This window comes from Chelonoidis abingdonii, chromosome 20 (assembly GCF_003597395.2).
Source record: "Chelonoidis abingdonii isolate Lonesome George chromosome 20, CheloAbing_2.0, whole genome shotgun sequence".
Lineage (NCBI taxonomy): Eukaryota > Metazoa > Chordata > Testudines > Testudinidae > Chelonoidis > Chelonoidis abingdonii.
The window spans coordinates 5,306,105-5,325,350 of NC_133788.1; the positions used below are offsets into that span (position 1 = coordinate 5,306,105).

Genomic DNA, 19,246 nt, shown 5'->3' on the forward strand with positions numbered 1-19,246 from the left:
CTCTCTCTCTCTCTCTCTCTCTCTCTCTCTTTTTTTGGTTCGTTTTCTTTTTAATCTCATCTGTGTTTTCCTTTAGCCTCCCATTTGACAACGGTAATATACAATTCCATTTCTTGCTCAGCAGAAGCAGGGCTGCGGGGGGGGGAGGGCTACTGAACGTGCTTTTTCCTTGTTTAGTTTTCCTTTTTTTAAAAAATCATTGATTTATTTTCCCTTCGTGACGTACAGAAATGCAAACTCTCTATTTCTCTGTTTCTTTTCCTGTTGTCATTGTGTCGTCTTAGAATTTTTTTGCTTTGCTGCGTGTTAATGTGGAGAAGGGGAAAAAAAAAAAGCAGCTGTGTTCTCTTAATATTGACACCCATTAAACGTTGTATTTCCATCTCTATATTTTGAACTGAGCATTTAAAAGGGAAGATAACTGTGTAGATAAGAAAAGTCGCTGGGCTCATTTCCAAATTCAAAATCTAACCCGCTCCCAAAAAACCCCCTATATGGCCTTTTCGTTCTGCTCTCAAGGCACAGGAGTCAGTTACGAGAGCTAATTATTAGTCTAGCTATGTATTTATTTATTTGTATTGTGCTAGCACCTTGGAACACCAGTCATGGACCAGAGCCCGAGTGTGCTAGGGGCTGTACAAACTCAGAACAAAAAGACAGTCCCTACCCTGGTGCTGGAACAATTTGTACAGTGGGGGTGCTGAGAGCCATCAAACCAAACTGTAAACCCTGTGTATGCTGGAAATGGCTTCAAGATGGTTTCAAGCTAGACTAGAACCTGACAGCTGAGTGTCTTGCGGATTTACAACTCCGGGACTGGAAGCTTTAACCCCACCCACCCAAGAGCATAAGAGGTAACATCATAAGAGTTGGCCACACAGCGTGCTTTGGTGGGGTGGGGCTTGACACAGGCTGCTACTACATCATCTACCAGGCAGCATTGTTTGTCCTTCAGCCCCCAGAGAACAGTCAGGGAGCTTGGAAATAGGGAGGTTGTATTGACTGAGTGCGTTTCCTGATCGGTATTCACCAAACCCCACCCCTAAAATTAGCCTGGGAGGAGTATTGGCCTGTCGTGGGCAAACAGGTGGAGTTGACTTCCCTTTTAAATGGACCATTCACATTTTCATCCCATCCTTTCACTCCTGTTGTGCCTTCCCTTCCCTTCCCCTCTCCCCCCTGCCCCCGTATCTCTCTCTCTCTCTTTCTCTTTTTTTTTTTTTTTTTCCTATGGGTCACTCCTAGCCTACCCCAATGCCCAGACAACCCAGTAAACCTCAACATGTTCTGCCTTCATCCATTGCTTTCCTTGCATGCTCTTTGGGACTTTGTGATGGTACCTAGAGACTTTAAAACAGAACAGAAGTGCTGCTACTTAGAGGGCTGGTTAACCCACCAAACGAACCCCCAGTACAGCTGCCTCGCTTGCCCGCTGAACAAAATCAGTAAAAACCAGCCCAATGCCACCAAGCCAACGCAGTTCAGAACAAAGCTAACGTGCTCACAAAGGGGTCGAAATCACATTACTAAAGAGTCATTGTCTTTTTCCCATTCTGCACTCCAAATGCGGAGTTTATTGTTTTCTTTTTTTATTATCGCATTCCTGTCACTGACAAAGCAGAAGGTAGGTATTTTGTCCGCCTCTGCACGTTCACTTCTGCAGATGAGCCTGTTGAAAAGCACCGTAGCTTGATTTCATGTTATTCTCTCTCTCTCTCTCTCTCGCTCTTTTTCTCTCTTCATTTTGTCTCTTTTTGGTGGCTCTGTATAATTTTTTAACTTGTATTATTTTTCCCAGTTGGCTACAAAGTCATGCTCTTCTTTCACTTTTTTTCTGTCCGTGTAATTTTTTTTCTTTTTCTTTCCTTTCTTCCCCGCCCCGTTTCTTGTTCCATTGTTAGAATGCATTTCTGTGTGATTTAGCCCTCCAACTTTGTGTTTGTTTCCATAAATGGTATAATTCTGTCTAGTCCATTTGATTTCCTCTGTGATTTTTTTAGGGGCTGGGTAAAAAGACAGACAAACTTAATGACAAATAGAGACCAAACAAAAAAAAAATTCTGATGATTATTCCAGCCTGCTTATTTCTTGGGTTATTGGAAGTTTAGTCCATTAGGTCATTAAGGGGGAGACAGAACATCTCTGTATTTTTTCCTGTCTTCTAATCAGCCTCTTGTTCCACTTGTGGTGTCTGGTTCAGGCTGATGAGAAGCAATTTTGGTTGGACTTGGTCTTGATTCAGCAAATCGTCCCTATATGGAAAAACCTTAAACACGCGCGTAACTTTAAGCACCTGCTTATGTCCCACTGACTTTAATACATGTGCATAGGTGCTTTGCTGAACTGAGACCTGAGAGCATGTTGTAAATTATGGGCCTGATCATGCAAATGCAGGGGTGGTGTGGAGACACACCGGTAGGTTCCCAAACTGGTACTGCGGTACCTGGCTGACTGTCAGAAGTGACCAGCCTCCCAGAACTCCGGTTCGCTGCTGTGGGAATGAGCCAGGTGAGGGGCTCGTTTTGGAAAAGCTTGGCCGTGCTAACTTAGCGCAAGGGTGAAAATCACAGGACCAGCACCGGGCCTTAAAATTAGAGCTTAAGGGGGCATAATGCACGTGCAGGCCTTGGGGTGCGTGGATGCACAAGGGTGACTTTCACCCACCGTGCTTACCACTGTAAGTAGCCCACCGCCTGCTAGAAACCACTCCTACTGGGAATAGGCATCTGCCAGCCTGGGTTCCAAGCCTGGGGAGGAGTATTCCAGCCCCTCCCAGCCCGCTAAGGCATTGTTGATTTAAAATAATAACCACCCTCACAAATGGAGCCTGCTCACTGTTGCCCTTGAGTTTCTCTGGTTGAATGTTACAATGTTGGTCAATTTTGCTTTTATTCCTGACAAAGTATTTTAGGATGGTTCACTTCTGGTGCTAGTAGAGAAAGCGAAGAAACAGATCTAGATAGAGATGGGTAGGTCTGGAGGGCAACTTTACTGCAACAAGCAGATCTACTGTTTCTCTCTCTCCCTGTGTCGGTAAAGGGTTAAAAGAACTGAAATTAGCGCGTGGTCATTTTCAGCGTTACAAGAGTGTGACTGGCCAGAGGCTGAGAGAGCCGCTCAGTCTCACCACTGCAGAACCATGGGAGAGCCTGCTAGGAAGGGAAATGACGTGGGCGGTGTCTTCCCGCCCAGTTCCTGGGCACTGGATGTAATTTTGATGTATGTACATGGTAGCCTGAATCAGTGGATCCTGTCCGCCCAGCCTGGAGGAGTTAGTCCCCATGGCACCTTATTAAAGGAGCCCTGCCACATCCAGGTACATTTTAAAGCTAGGGTGACTTTCAGTGCCAACCTGCATATCTTCCCCAGAGTCTCGCCAACGCTCATGAACTTTCCCCAGATTCCACTTCCCATCCCTTCCAATTACCCATTTGCTTGCAAGGAACTTTAAGCGCATCCCTGTTAAAATGCAGCTTTTTGGTCCTGCCTGGGTCACGTCTCTCATCCCAGACGCTGGGGACACCATCAGCGTACCCGTGACACTGAGCCGTGATGTCCCAGACAAAATTCAGCTGGAAATCTCAAGCAATGCAGCTGCTGTACATTCTAGCAATCTCCCCTGCTGCTGCCTATGGCCTGTCTAAACCCTCCCTGCGTAAGTCCCTGAAAGCCAGGCAGCACATGCAGAAATTGCCCCGATTCCAACCCACCGAGGCACAGTCCTGTTATGGTACACGGGCATCTTAATCAAGTCACCCCGCTGGGCAGTTGGGGTCTGATCCAAAGCTCATTGAAATCAACAAGAGCTTTGTCATTGACTTAAATGGGGAGAGGATAGAGCCTTCGGGTCCTCAGATCAGAGCTAAATCTATAGCACAGAGCTGTGGCCCAGATCTTCAAAGGCTCCAGCTTTTGCTAGGCGTTTAGGCAGTGAAACACCTCTCAGCAGTGAAACACCTAACTGGCTTAGGAGAGAATTAGGCACCCAAATCCCTTAAAAACCTGGGCCTCAGGCTCCCAAATCACTTAGGCCCAGGGATGCTGAGCAGAGCGACTCCTAAACACCTTTGGAAATCCTGGCCTATCTGCCGATTTAGCCACCCAGATGTGGAAGCTGGTGATCTAACTCAAGAGCCTAACCGTAAAAACTGATCTCCTGGTCTGAACTAGGTAACTAGAGCAGAGCTCTTCACTTTGAACGTGCTATGTTCACCAGTAGCTAAGCGCCTCTCCCGTCGGGTGGGAGTTGGTGGTGGTTGTGATTGGGGTATAGATTCATAGCTGCTAAGGCCAGAAAGACCATTGTGTTCACATAGCCTGGATTTAACACCTGCCCCAAAATAATTCCTAGAGCAGAGCTGTTAGAAAACATTCCCGTCTGGATTTAAAAATGGTCAGCGATGGAGAATCCACCAGGGCCCTTGGAAAATTGTTCCATCGGTTAATTACCGTCACTGCCAAAAACATAGGCCTTAGTTCCAGGCTGAATATGTGTGAAATGGGGCTCGGGCCTGTAAGAATTGCAGGCCTTTTCCATCTGTGTGCGACAGGGTTGCTGAACCGGCCAAGCAATACAGCAATGATAATGGCCGTGTGCTTCCCCAGTGCAGCCGAGGGGATTGTTACAGGTCTTGACGCTAGCCACTTGTGTGCCATTGTCAGTTGCTTAGTTCAGGGCCGTTGCTTGCAGCTTTGATTTGCTGTGGCTGTTAATACTGTTCATTTTGTCTGAAGGTGCTGAGATGCCAGGGAAACTCCTCGTACAGGGACCCCCCCAGGATGTGAGAGAAGGTCAGGGACCCCGTGATGTGGAGCACAGGGGGAATCCTCAGATGTAAACACAAGGTGGGAATGCAGGAACAAAGCATCCCTGGGCTGTGAGACTGAGGGAGGATAAATCATGGGGGTGGGGCTATTACAAAGCCCCTGGGCAGGAGAATCTGAGCCGGGAGGGAAGTGGGTGTCCTTGGGCCAGGATATGAGAGTGGAAATGCTCATGCTGTGAGTCAAGGGCGTGTCGCTGGGTGATTGGGCCCAGTTTGCAGATGTTCTGGGTTTGAAACGTCTGACGGCCTGGTGTTCCTTCCCCTAGAGTGTTCAGTGCATTGCTACCAGTCAGTCGTCCAGGGAAAGCCAGCCAAGCTGATGTATCCCACCCTATCCCTAGTGTCATCTGAGCTGGGCCAGAAGGCTGCAAAGGACACTGAGAGAAAAGGCCTGTCTGGATGCAGAACTCAAAGCTCAGGTCTGTGCCCCTGATACCGCCAGAGAGACCAGGAGAGGGAGGGTTCAGAGGCAAAACTGAGGTCCCCATTGCAAGCCATTGGACTCCGTTCACACTGAGACCTCATCACGTATGGACCAGTCCTCTACCCATTGAACGCACTGGCCGCTGCTCAAGCAGTCTTCAAAATCAGAGCATTCATGTGCCTAACTATGAATGTAGGAGCCTAACCTTAAGTATCCAGGCTAGGTCTTTCAGAGGAACCCCAGGGAGTTAGGCAGTTGCCCAAATCTCATTGGAATCCAACAGGAGTTGGGCATCAAGCCCGTTGGTTGGGCACCTTGACCCCCCTTGGCATATCATAGGAACCATTTCCTGAATCTGGGCAGCTAGAGGCCGGTTTTCCAAGGTGCTGTGCACCCACCAAGCTCACTGACTGGGCATCGCCCCCAGGGACTGTGGGCAGCTCTGAATAGGAGGCCACTTGGATTTAGGAGCCTAAAGTTAGATTGAGGCCCCCGGGTTTCCAACAGGCAGAGAGCATTTTCCCGCTGTGAATTCCAGTGGTCTCAGGTCAGTGCCACCTGCACTGGAATCCATGTCAGTAAACTCCTGTCACTAAGCCCCCCACGCTGGCCGGTCCAGCACAGACCAACCCTCCCCCTGTAGGATACAATGTCTCCCTAGCAGTGCGGCAGCCCCGAGTTGGGGTGGGAGACACTTGTGCGGCTTTGTCTGATCTGTGGGTAAAGAGAGTACGTCAGTCTCCAGAGCTGGCAGCCTACCGGGTACCGCTCAGGCCAACCCAGTTTCTGTTTGAAGCGGCCGAAAAGCACCGTTAGCGTTGGTTGGGGGATGCCGCAGTCTTCCCCATGGGGGAGCTAGGGCTGGGTCCTGCCCCACCTGGCAATGAACTTTTCACTCTCGGTTTAATCCCTAGCCAGCAACTGCCTCAAATCAGTTCGCTGCAGCTGGCAATCTTTGCTTAGCCCAGAGTAGGATTGCCATAGTGCAAGATACTGTGGCCATTGGTAGACTGTGTGGAGTCCCAGGGCTGGAATAGCAGGGAGCTAATCCAAGTCCAACGTGAGGTGCATGGGCAGTGCTGTGGGGGGTCCCAGGCGGTGCTCCAGATCAGAATTAAGTCGCACGGGCAGCTTGGGTAAGTGCAGGTCTGAATCCAGCCAGGGGAATGGAGCTGTTATTCTCATCTGCCCTCTAGCCCTGCCTCCAGCGAAGCGAAGGATAAACAGCAGCCTGAAGTGTAAGGACGTGTGGCAAGCAGCACTGGTGAGAACGTGTGATTAAAACAATTGTGTTAGCAGGTGTGACTCGGTAGAGAGCACTATTGCAACAGGGAGGTGAAAACCCAGTAAAGGTGAAAGGCATGAGAGTGGGGCAGAGTTACGGGTAGACTTAGGACCCCTTTTTGTGCCCCAGTTTTCAATGGCGTCTGGCTGCTCATCGGAACCAGGCTGTAATGGCTTGCAGGCGTTCTGGAGATACTCAGCCTCATACAGCCTGAGCCAAAACCCACTGAAGTCCGTGGGAACCTTTCTCTTGACTTTAACGGCCCACGGTTTGCTCGTTCCCCTTGAAGCAGTATCACCCCTTGGTTCTATAACTTGTACTTGGGGTGGGGTCAAGACACATGCTAGTGAAACATACGAAATTTATGTGATGTAAAATAGTGTATATCTGTGTGATTCCCGGGACGGTGTGCACTGACAATGATTAGAAGGAACCATTGCTAGGTTTCCATTGTCAGCATATTGGACGCTTCTATAGGTTGTACAAATGGGCACAGGGTAAAATAGAAACCCAAGAGCCAGCCACTCAAGTGTGGTCTGGGGGAGTGAGCATAACCGCTCTGTGCCTCAGTTTTCCCATCTGTGGAACGGGGCCAATAATGCTGAGCTCCCCCAAAGGGGTATGACTTGACTAATGTTTATACAGTATCACTTGAGCTATCTAGGCAAGCGAACCCCTCGGGCAGGGTGGCCATGAACAGCCTGGCAGCACAACAACAGGCACCATTTGTTGATTCACTTTATTTAGCGGGGTGCACTAGGCTGATCACGCTCTCTGTTGTAGTCATAGGTTAGCTGAGCTGTCAGCCACCACTGGGCAGCGCAGGTCAGTCACCAGGGGTTGTCTTCACCCAGTCGGAATGGCATGAAACTGCCACACCCACGGTTCCAGGCAGCGTCAGCAGCACTTTCTCCTGCTTGCACTCCTTTAAAATCAGGGGAGAAAGCGCCCTGTTTCCCCCTCTTCACTTCGCTGATGCACTGCGAGGCCCCAGAAGTTAGTTCTTCACGTGCAAATCCGTGTGTGTCTATTTCATATCAAGCCATAGTAATTCCATGCAAGATGGGATTCAAGCCAACATGCAGGCTCATACCATATCGTAGTGAAGAGTCAATGTACAATTGTGCTGCTTTCTCATAGGCCTCTTTTGGGCCACTGGTTAGATTCTGGAATATTACCACTGGAAAAAAAAAACCTTGCTGGTACCACTTCCCTACTACCCCGCTCCCATCCACACCATGGGATTTCATTGCCCGTGTCCTTGCGAATTCCTTCCAGGCCTTTGCTGATCTGGCAGGCCGACACGGTGCTACTGGAGGCCTACGTAGCAGAGTGCTAGCTGAAATATGCAGACACTAAAGGCTTTGAACTCGATTTTTTTTTAAGTCAAAGCCATCCAGCCAACCAAAAAGAGGTGCTCCTACGCTGAACTTGCTTACCCAAACAAAGCAGGGCTGATGAAATGCAAATCCAGCTAGAGTTGGTTTCTCACATGGTTGATGTTTCCAAGGCCTAGGAGAAGTGAGTTGTTTCGTTTTATTTCTCTTCTCTTCTCTCTCTCTCTCGTTCTCTCTTGCATTTTTGTGAATCTAATGATGCACTTATATTGCCCCGCTTTTCCCTTCTCTTCATACCTTACCTACTAAAGGAGGAAATGCCACTTTTTTGGTAAGTGGATGTTAACCAAGAGGGACTTAAAAAAAAAAAAATCAGAATTTAACAAAAAGGAAAAAAAAAGGCAGCAGAAAGCAGGAGTCCAGGTAGAGCGCTGATGGGAACTCAGCAGGGCTCTGCAGTCACAGATAAAAGCAGTTTCCCAGGAAGAATTCAGAACCATTCGTTTATTTCAGTAATGATGTGGAGTTTTCTTTTCTTTTTTTCTTTAATGTTTCTCTTCCTTCCTTCTTTTTGTTTTTTATGCTTTGTTTTCCCTGCCCCGCCATCCCCCCCCCACCCCCATGAACTCCCGGCCCCACCCCTCGCCATCTTTCTGTGCTGTCTGCCTCACCCCTTGGTTTGTTTCAACCCAAACACCATCTATAAGACCCTCCACTCCATCCCTGCCCCTCAGGCCCACTTCCTTCAACATCCCGGTTCGGTTTGGTTTTTCCTCATTGCGTCCAGTTTATTTCCCCCCTCCAACCTCGCTCTTATTTTATTGTTTTAGTTTGTTGGGTGTTTACACAGTTTATTTTTGGGTTTTTTTAAACTCCGTTTCAGATGGTTTTTCCTTTGAAGTCCCCCTCCCTTCTCCCAGTTTTTGATTTCTGGATTTCTTTTGTGTTTTGCATGCGGAGATTTGCATGAGCTGCATTGTTGAGGTCGAAAGGCTGAGCAGGAGGGCAGATTCAGAGTAGAGTTCTGTGTAGCCTGCCTTATGCAATGTGCGTTGACGTTGTGAATTGCATTTCTGCCTTGGGGTTTTCCTTTAAAGACCTCTCTCCTCTTCTTTCCTCTCTTCTTTCCTCCCCACCCATTTCTTTCTTCCCATCAGAGGCTGGATTCCGCGTCCCCTTCTCCCAGGGGGCACGTCAAGATCGAGCCGCCTTCCCCCCGTTCCAAGGGTGGCAGACGTGGCCCCAGAAGCCCCCGGTCGGTGTCACCAGAGAAAGGAGGTCGATGCTCTGGAGGGGACAAGTACCGCCGCCACTCCCGGTCCGCATCGCTGCACAAACACAAGGGGAGGAGCAAAGGCCAGGCCTCGGCCCAGAAGGAGTCGCCCCACTCGCTCAGCCACACCGACTACAGCAGTGATTCGGAGGGGTCGGCCTGCTCACACCTGTACCCGGTGGCGCGGGGGGCGGAGAAGAACCACGGGGTGCACTTGAAAAAGTAAGAGTTGGGGCCATGAAGGGAGGGGCCCCGGAGAGCTCAGAGCCCGGTCACTGCCTGCAGGGCTTGATCCTCCACCAGTGAGGTTGACTGGTGTTTCACCCCGGAAAGCTGGGTTCAAGTCCCTGCCCCGCCATAAACTCCTTGCACTCCCCTGGGTATCTCATTGCCTCTCCGGGCCACAGTTCCCTGCCTGTCCAATGGGGCTCGTAGCCCTGCCCAGCCATGCAGGAGCTGGGTAAAGACATTAAAGTGTGCGAGAGGCGGAGATGCCATGGGATGGGTAGATAGACCCATTAAGCAGAAGCCTTGGAGCTAACAGGGCCCCTTCTGATAGCAGTGTGTGATCATGGGGCAAAGTTTGACTGACTGGATGGGAGCAGCACAGGGGAGAGTGCTGGAAATGATCCTCACGCTGGAGGGACTGGCTTGCAGGGATCCACTCGCTAGGCAGAGGAGCTGCTAAAGGGGAGACATGAGCGCAGGCTACCCAGCTCCAAAGGGCATTCGCACCACGGATGTCTCCAGCTGGGTGGGAGCATTAAGGAAGGGGAAATGTACGCTGGATAGCAGCTTTCATGGCACAGGATTCACTGGCCCAGTGAGCGGGACCCTCATCTGCCCTGTCGATAGATTGGAAATGAAAAGGGCCTAGAGATGCAGATTTCAGGTGTGCACATTCCAGGTTTGCAGGGAAACGCGCCCAGAGGTAAAAAGCTGCTTTCAGTTGATTCTCTTCTGGTCTTCTTGTGGAGCGCATGGCAATCCCCTGAGAATCGGGATCAGACACTATACACGGCAACCCAAAATCACTGTAGCCTCTGTTTCCCAATACTAGGAAGACAGGTATCACTAGGCTGTATCAGTCCTGTGTCCTCACAGTGGCCCATGCCAGATGCTTCAGAAGAAGGTGCTAGAAACCCCTTAGTGGACAATAGTGGAATAATCTGCTCCTTGGGGAAGTTTCTTCCTGACCCGTGAAAGTAAGTGGTTGGTGTATGCCCTGAAGCATGAGGATTTGTATCCCTTTCCCAAATATTTGTCGCATCTAGTGGAACTGTTGAGATCCCTATTAGTCATATGACTGTCTCAGACTTTTTGGCATCCTACTAAATTTGTCCTAAGTATTATCTTGTGGCAGTGAGTTCCACAGGTTAATTATGTACAGAATACGGAGTGCCTTGGCAGCAGAAGTAGCCATTCTACTGAAGAGTAGAATTATGATTAGCCCTACATTAGTCATTGATGGGCACCCTAATTGACACAGTTGTGTGGGGTCACTGAATGTTCATGGCCTGATTTTCAGAGCACCTAAGGGGCCCATTGACGTCATGTGGCATTATGGGTGCCCAGCACTTCTGAAAATCAAGCCCTAACTGTTGTTGCTCCTGGATGCCCACCCCGCATTGTTCTTAAGAGATTTAGCTGGAAGTGGGGTGGGGTGTTCCTGTCTCCTTGGAAACATGATGGACGCCAGCGGGTGACAGGGGGTGAGACTGAGACAGTGACTGGCTGTCTGATCCAATGGTCTTTCAGGGTGAAGGACAGACACCACCGGGGCAGGCCAAACAGCTGCTCCCAGTCCCCAGTCAAGCACTCCAGGCACAACTCCGAGAGAAGGAAGAGCCTGTCCCGTAGCAGCTCCTGGAGCTCCAGCAGCTCCCCTTCCAAATCCCGGTCGCGATCCCGGGAGAAAAGAGCAGCACGGAGCCGGAGCCAGTCTCCATCGCAGAAAAAAAACGCAAGCAGGTAAGTCCCTAGCAGCACAGGACCCCCACAGACAGGATCACGGGGTGTGGGGGGGGGGCGATGCCTGGGCACAGAGACACACTGGCAAAGGCATAGGTCAGGATGCCAGCAGATGCTGGGGCACAGATATGCACAGTGTTCATGCATGCACAGGGACAGCAGCACACACGGGGACAGATCTGTACCCATGGGGAGACAGGCCTTACACACCAACCCATCCAATCAAGAGAGGCCTGAGTAAATAAATGTCTCAGAAGGGCAACAATCTCTGTCAGACCAAGGTGAAGGAAACCACATCCTTCACTGGGAACATCTTTTCCCTTTGCTGTACATGCTCGTCAAGAGGTAATCAGCTCCAGCCTCCTGGATGAGCTCAGTGGCTGGGGTAAGGAGGGATAGCTCAGTGGTTTGAGCGTTGGCCTGCTAAACCCACAGTTGTGAGCTCAGTCCTTGAGGGGGCCATTTAGGGATCTGGGGCAAAAATCTGTCTGGGGATTGGTCCTGCTTTGAGCAGGGGATTGGACTAGATGACCTCCGAGGTCCCTTCCAACCTGATAGTCTGTGGTTCTGTGACAGGGAGAGAGATACCAGCATCTCTAAGAGGGTCACCACCCAAACCACACAGGGCTTAATGGGTCAGGAAGGGGTGATGAATTGCATCCGGAGATCTGCGGGCAACCAGGCTAGCCTGGGAGTGACCAGCTCCATAGAGATGCTGCCGCAGTCTGCACTAGCTGAGGCTTCGATGTGGTGCCCAGGGCTAGCCCCATTGCAGCCAGCCTTCCCACATGTCTAGGGGTAGATGGACAAGCCATGGAAGCCCCATCTCATGGGACAGTTAAAGCAAAGCAGAGTCCTGCACTGGCCCCTGTGAGATGCACTAGATAGGACCGAATAGACCCTGTTCCAGCACCAACTTCTGTATTACCCAGGGAAGCTATGTGTGGTCACGGCTGTAACCTGTGCTAACATGGTGTGGTTTTTCATCTCACCCTAGTAGCTAGACAAGGCAAGGGGTGTATGAGTCTGCTACTGCCTCCAAAGTACCACTGTTCCTTCAGCTCAACCAGTAGAGGCTTGTGGTTTTAACTCCACAGGTCCTGGGCTCCATTCCCACACGTGACCCACCTAGGGTCTCACAGTTCACACAGGGCATACGGTTCACACAGGGCATACGGATAGGCCTGTAGCAGCCATGCACACACACCACGGTACACGCAGACCCAGCTAACGTGTGGTTTGGCTCCAGAGAGAGAGACAACGAGCCTCGAACACGGCACAGTGACACGGATCCTGCCCGGGCCAGGCGCCGCTCCAGAAGCTATTCCCCTATCAGGAAGAGGAGGCGTGACTCTCCCAGCTTCATGGAGCCCAGAAGAATTACAAGGTAGCTCTCTTGGTACAAGGGCTCAACCCGGGAGGGTCCGGCTCTGGCTCAGCTCAGGGGTTTTACTCATTCACTGATAGCCTCAAACCCCCAGTGTCCGTCCCAAAAACGCCCTTTGCTCCTCTGCAAAAAACAGAGCCCAGGTTGCTGCAGCTGGTCAGCAAAGAGGGAGTTAATTCAATCAATGTCCCAGGTGTTAAAGGTACGCTGCCTTGTCTACACTAGGCTGTTAACATGTGTTAGCTAGCACTGTCCCAATCCTAGTCTAGACAAGGCCTCTGTGGCAAACCGTGGGCCCCGTGATTAATAGATGAGTGTGTATGGGAACAGATAGATACCAACATTACAAGCTTCTACGCTTCTTCAAAATAAGTAAATAAATACAGATTTTCTCTTAACATTTTATTTATATTGTAAAGCAAAAAATCCTGCCCCAGATCTGTTTCTCTCTCGAGCTGTAAATGCAGAATCTCCCTCTCTTTGAAATTAAATGGATCCCAGCCCTAAATTCCAGCGTGGGCAATATTTAGTCTGAGACCGGACCCAGTTTGAAAGTCTAGAACCTTGTTCAGAGCTAGAAGCTTAAACCGCAAACTGAGATTTGGCTTTTCTGACCTGTTTGTTTCTAGCTATTGTCAGTTGTGAGATACTGGGCCTTAATATTTGAACAGCTGGATTTATGGAAAACAGGCCTTAGGCCATGTGGTGAGAATTGTAGCACTAACTTGCCCATGACAATTAGATTCAAGGCTTAAGAGGCAGAGAGGAGAGGAAAATTAGTACCAGTGCAATGAGATGGAGCAGGGGTTCTCAAACTGGGGGTCGGGACCCCTCAGGGGGTCAAGAGGTTATTACCTGGGGCTGGGGTCGCGAGCTGTCAGCCTCCACCCCAAACCCTGCTTTGCCTCCAGCATTTATAATGGTGTTAAATATATAAACAAGTGTCTGTAATGTATTGGGGGGGGGGTGTCACACTCAGTGTGAAAGGAGTCACCTGTACAAAAGTTTGAGAACCCCTCAGCTAAAACTTTCTGGGGATTTCTGTACATGAAGCCACCGAAACACATGCTGATGTTACTGACCCGGCTTTGCTACGTTCGAATAGTGCAGTCCTGCCTTATTATGGGCCAGATTCCCTGCTGAGGTAAATAGGCAAAACATCACTGAAGTTGAAGGAGTTTTCACCCGTTTGCACCAGCAGAACGCTTGGACCCATATCTTTAGAGCAGCACAGGCCATCATGGGTACCCAGGCCCCAGCCGTGCCAAGAGCGACGCACCCAGGTAATGTTGCGGGGCTGCTCGAAATTACGCAGGTGGGGGTTTGCAGGGTCAGGCTGATGAAGCAAGGAAATAGTTACTGCAAAAGAGAAGCCATGCTGCGAGGTGACACCATTGGTAATGGAGCAGTAACTTGCTTTGCTGCGCCTGTGATGAGTGTGTGTCTAATCCGTGTTACTGCCATGGCTTAGTGACCCGGTACTGTATAGAGCTCACCTGGGGGTCTGCCTGTCCCCAAGTGTAATTATGCCATTGTCTCTTGAAGCTGCCTTTCAGCTCTAATGGTTTTTCCCTCCATGAAGGGGACTTACTGCAGGTTTGTCAGGTGGGTTGAGTTCTCAGTGTGTGAGACCCAATTGACAAGAATGGATGTAACGCCCCAGAAAAAAGTGCTGTATTTTCAGTTCCCTGGGATTGTAGGATGCTCAAGGGTCCTGTGATCCCGTCTGCACTGGCGCTCTGGGCTGTACTGGCCTCAGCCACTGGAGGGTGTATGGGTGGGGTGATGCCAATGGCAGCTTTCCTTTCCATGAATGAGAGAGCAATGCCATGGTACCATGGCACCAGCTCCAGAGGGCAAGGCAGGGACCCGGCCATCAGGCACCGTCTCTCAGTTGCAGTGACGTCCATTGGATGGGATAGGCAGAGAGTCCCCGATGTAGGACCCAGGCCAGTTTCAAACCACTGCAGCTCAGCTTCCGGCCTCACCAAGACCTGCATTTCCAGAGTCAGAGGGAGGCTTAGGGGGTTTTGTTGCAACATACCACCCCACGAGTCACCTAGACGCGTGTTTATAGTAATGAGGCAAGTTTGCTGCTGGCTTGCACTTCCTGCATCCCCCAGGGAGGCCATGGGCATTGTCACAGGGCAGAATTGGGCCCATAGTCCTATTTTGGTGCTCAGTCCTGGTCCTCCAAAACACCCTAGACAGAGGCCCTGCTGTGTCCCTTCCCTGCCTCCCACAGGCTGGAAAGGCTTGTCACACAAGGACCTGGGTGGGGTCCCCCTGGTGTTAGTGCAGTCCAGCCCTGGTGCAGCCTTGCCAAGCCACATGATTTTATTATCAGTCTCGCAGTGCTTGGTGGTTCTCTTAAAGCCCCAGCTGCTGGAGTTCTGTGATTACAGAGAATCTCAGCTTTTTTTTTTTATTTTTTTATTTTTATTTTTATTTTTTAAGAAAAGGGAGCTCCTAGGCCTTGCGCTGGGGGAAAAAAACCTGAAACCATGACACCCTCCACCCCCGAAAGGCATAAAACCCAGACAGCAGCTAAACAGCCCCTGACGTTTACTGTAGTCACATTCGGGTGATTGGCTTAAAAAAAACTCATTTTTGGGGGGAACCTGAGTCCTGATTGTTTGAGGGTGGCTAGGCTGGAAGGTGGATAGAGGCAGAAATGGGGCATTTGGCCCAAATAGGTAGTGGCAGGATGGTCCAAGGGTTAGCATGTGAGCCTAGGATGTGGGAGCCTTGTGCTCAGTTCCCGCTCTGCCTGAGGTTTGCTGTGGGACCTGGGGCAAGTCATGTTGTCCATCTGTGCCTCAGTTTCCCTTCTGTAAAAATGAGGAATAAAAGCCAGGCCCTGCCTCACAGCAGTGCTGCAAAGCTGGCGAGGTGCCCACATACTGCAGGAATGGGGCAGCCATGTACATACCTAAGCTAGAAACACGGGATGCCACCTCAGGGCCTTTTGCTTGCAAAGGAGCACCAAGCCCTCCCCAGCCTGCAGGACGATTCAGCAGGCGCCTGGCACATCCTTTTTTGCATCTGTGCCTTGGATGTTTGTCTGACCTGTTCCTCCCCCTCCATTATTTATGCCAATCTCTCCTTTTCCAGCCCATCTCAAGGTTCCTCTCGGAAAGCGTCGCCGCGGGCCTGGCTACCATGGTGCCCAGGACCCCCCTCCCCGTGTCTCCCTGAATTCACAGTGTGAGGCCTTCAGCGCTAAGCCGCGTCTGTGCCGTCTGTCTCGCGCTGTCGCTCCCACTAACACCACTCACCGTGGCGGGCGGTGTTCCCGGGGTGCAGCCAGGAGCTGCTGGGGTGGATTGGTGACATTCACGCCTTCCTCACTTGTTCACTGCCTGCTGGTAGCCTCAGCCCCACTGGCCTGAGCCTGCGAATGCCGGGGTCCGGGGTGAATGGACTGTGACTTCCGACTGAAGGGCTGCCGGGGCCAGCATCCTGGCTCCTTGCCTTCGCTGGCTGCACACAGCCTTGCAGCTGGGGGCGTGGGGGGCTAATGCCCTGAGCCCCTCCCGCTGGAGTTGCCCTCTGAGTCTGGCGGGGGGAAGGGCGTGTTTGTGAATGGGGCTGAGCTGAGGAAGAGGTGCTGAATGGGGACTGTGCTGTGGGGCGGCCAGCTGAGGAAGGGCTTAAGGCTCATGGGGATGAGGAAGTGGGGTGGGGTCAGGGCCTTTGGAGCAGGTTTGGGGGACCCCCCAGCAAAAGCACCTGGAGGCCTATGGGGAAGGAAATGGAAGTCGAGGAGACAGCATCCTAGCAGTGTCTGGCGGTCAAGGGGCCCAGGGGGGAGGGTTTGGAGGCCTTAGGCTCCATGGGGGAAGGGTAGCAGGTCACAGATTCCATGGGGGAGGCTTGGGGACCATGGGGCCCACAAAAGGTACTAGGGAGCTGTGGGGGCAAGAGATCCAATCCTCCACAGCCCGCACTCCTGCCTCACTTCTCCTTTCCCTCAATTCTTAGCTGCTGCTTTGTTTCTTCCCTCCTCATGGTGCCTTGGGGGTGCTGGCCCTGGCCCTCTCCCCCGAGCTGGGAGAGACTTTACCAGCTGACCTTCCCCTTTGGGCTAGGGAGAACCCAAGGGCAGGGTTGTTCTGCACGCCCCCACCCCCCAAATTAGCAGAAGTTCAGCCCTCCCCACCAGGCTCCCAGGCCTGGCCTGCCCTAGCCCTCCCACTAATCCCTAACTTCTGTTTTTCAGCAGCTTTAACTCTTTTTGGTGTTGGGGAAATAAACCACATGCTACAATTAACTTTTTTCCTGCTCTGTCATAGCCACCTAATCCAGGACTAACAGCCCAGGGTCACGGCTTGGGCACTGTGGGGGCAGCCGGCGGACGGGCAGTGGGGTTTGGGGAGGCGATGCCCCAGAGAACATTAACACAGCAGGCAGCTCATGCCTCTGCAATGCGCAGGTGTGAGCCATGGCCCCCAGGGCCTCTTGTCCCCTAGTGGCAGCACCGACTGCCCACCCGTCCTGCTGCTCTGGAGAAACGCCATGAAACTGCTACATTGAGCAGAGGTCTGGCCCTGGTTCTGGTCCAGAGCTGGCCTTGGAGCCGGCCGACTGAGCCCGGCCATTCGGATCCAGATCAAAATCTAAACTTGCCCCTTGTTTGTGGGGTTAACCCTGGGCACAGCTGGCTCTAAACTAGAGCACACCCCCCACCGCAAGCTTCTCCCTCTGTGCTCAAGCCAAAGCCCAGAACCAAATCCAACTCGCTGTCTTGCCTGGCTCTGACTCAGTTTCCCTTTCCTTTGCAGTGCCCGCAAGCGCCCAATCCCCTACTACAGACCCAGCCCTTCCTCTTCCAGCTCCCTGAGCAGCTACTCCTACAGCCGGAGCTACAGCCGGAGCTACGACAGCTACAGTACCAGCCGGAGCCGGACTCGCAGCCCCCAGAGCCGCTCGCGCACCCCAAGCCCCAGCCCCAGCTACAACAGCCACAGCAGCTCGGAGAGCGCCGGGTTCTGAGCCAGCAGCAGGCATGCCCCCTTCTCTCCCCCACCCGGCACCCAACTCCGTGCCCACCCCTCCCACACCAGCCGGCTGGCCCCTTCCAGCACATCCTCACCTTCTCCTCGAGGAGGGAGAAGGAGCCGCCAGCTGAGACCCTGCAGCCCAGGAGCGGAAACATCTGAGCGGGGTGGCCAGGGCTAACAGTGGCAGCTGCTAACACCTGGCCCTCAAGGAGACCGCGCAGGACGCAGACAGCGCCCAGCCCCCGTTGTTGTGCTGGATTAAGGTGGGGGCCGGACAGTGGAGGAGGGGACCAGGCTGACGTTACCCCGAGCCAGCGCCGGTGCCTGGGCAAATACAACCCTGCTGTTACTCATCACCAGGGGCAGGCTGGACTCTAAAGCGTCATGAATTTGGGGGGGGGGAGGGGTCTTTTCATTTCTACAAACAAATGCCAGGGTGGGGGAGGGGGCATGGAGCAAGGGAACAAAATACTTAACAGAGACCTTGGACCTGACCCTCCTGAAGCGGGGTGGGGGGGGAGAGGAGAGGGGCCTTTTATGAACAAAAAGCTCCTGGACACAAGGAAGGGGGGGTGGGGTGGATTGTTGCTATTTGTTGCTCAAGCCTGTCACAGATCCTTGTGCTTTATTTCATTTCATTTATTTTTTGAGCACAACTGTATAAATTATTGGGGAGGGTGGGGGCAGTTAAGCAGGTACGATGAGGTGGGGGAGAAAAGTGGGTGTTGGGGGACACTAGATCTGTGGGATTGATGCAATCCAGAGAAACCTACCAGCTCTTACTGTACATTGGCACGGAAGAGGAGCTGCTGCTTCCACGTGGAATCCCTGGCTGCTGTATTGGCCCGTGGAAGGTGCCAGGGGGCATTCCCCACTTCCCAGAGCTACACAACGCCCAACGAGCCTCCACTGAACAAAGTTCGCCTCTGCTGTTTGCTAACAAAGCAGCCAGCTGCGAGGTGCTGATGCCATCAGCAAATCTCTGGGAACGCAGCCGCCAGGAGAACACCCGGATGCAAGGCAGGCCCCGTTGAAGAGTTATGGATGGCGCATCTGTTTGAGTGCAGTTCAAAGATCCGTTAGCACCCCAGCTGTGCAGCCGATCCCACGGGGTGATTTGCAGAACCCTGTTCATTCTGAGCTGCTCCCGGTGGGATGAGCCAACTCCAGCGACACCTGGGCATGGCGACTCCATGGCAAGTTGCCCCTGAAGAACAGCAGCATGCTCCAGCATGGCAGAGGAGTCTCTGCATGGCCTCACTCCTGGCTCAGCTCAGCGGAGCTCACAGGAGTCACAGTTACATGACCTCAAGTCACACGACTGGGAGTGGTAGCATCTGGTCATCCTCAGAATGGCCCATGCCAGGACCTGGGCCCCAAGCGCTGCAGCCCCCAGCATGGCAGGCTAAGAGGGGGTGCTCGTCTTCCAGAACTGGTGCTGCCTTTTTCGTGGAATTCATTTCATGCTCCAGCTTGGGGGGCTGTGTGCATCAGAGAACCCAGCTCCTGCCCCAGCGCCTGGCTCCCTTCCTCCTGCCCTGGTGAGTAGCCAGTCCTTACCCAACATAAGTGGTTGCAGAGAGTTGAGTATGTACTGGTCTCAGGCCCAGGCTGTCAACCCCACACTGGCCCTGGGGAGCCCTTATTCACCCATCTAGTCCCATTGACTTCAGGGGGTGACTGTCTGCTCCCCAGTGTAAGGGAAAGGGTTCACCCTGAGTGCCATGGGGAGGGGGACAA

The 19,246-nt window shown here is 52.1% G+C and overlaps 1 protein-coding gene across 1 annotated transcript in view; it reads left to right on the plus strand.

Moving 5' to 3' along the window:
* SRRM3 (serine/arginine repetitive matrix 3) overlaps positions 1–17,878 on the plus strand; it is a 150,855-nt gene extending 132,977 nt beyond the window's left edge. Inside the window, exons 13-16 of the mRNA XM_075073934.1 lie at positions 9,030–9,367; positions 10,904–11,116; positions 12,366–12,503; positions 17,288–17,878. Coding sequence (XP_074930035.1) covers positions 9,030–9,367; positions 10,904–11,116; positions 12,366–12,503; positions 17,288–17,498 — 900 coding nt within the window. The 3' untranslated portion in view covers positions 17,499–17,878. The remainder of the gene's footprint in view (positions 1–9,029; positions 9,368–10,903; positions 11,117–12,365; positions 12,504–17,287) is intronic.
* The last annotated feature ends 1,368 nt before the right edge of the window (positions 17,879–19,246 follow it).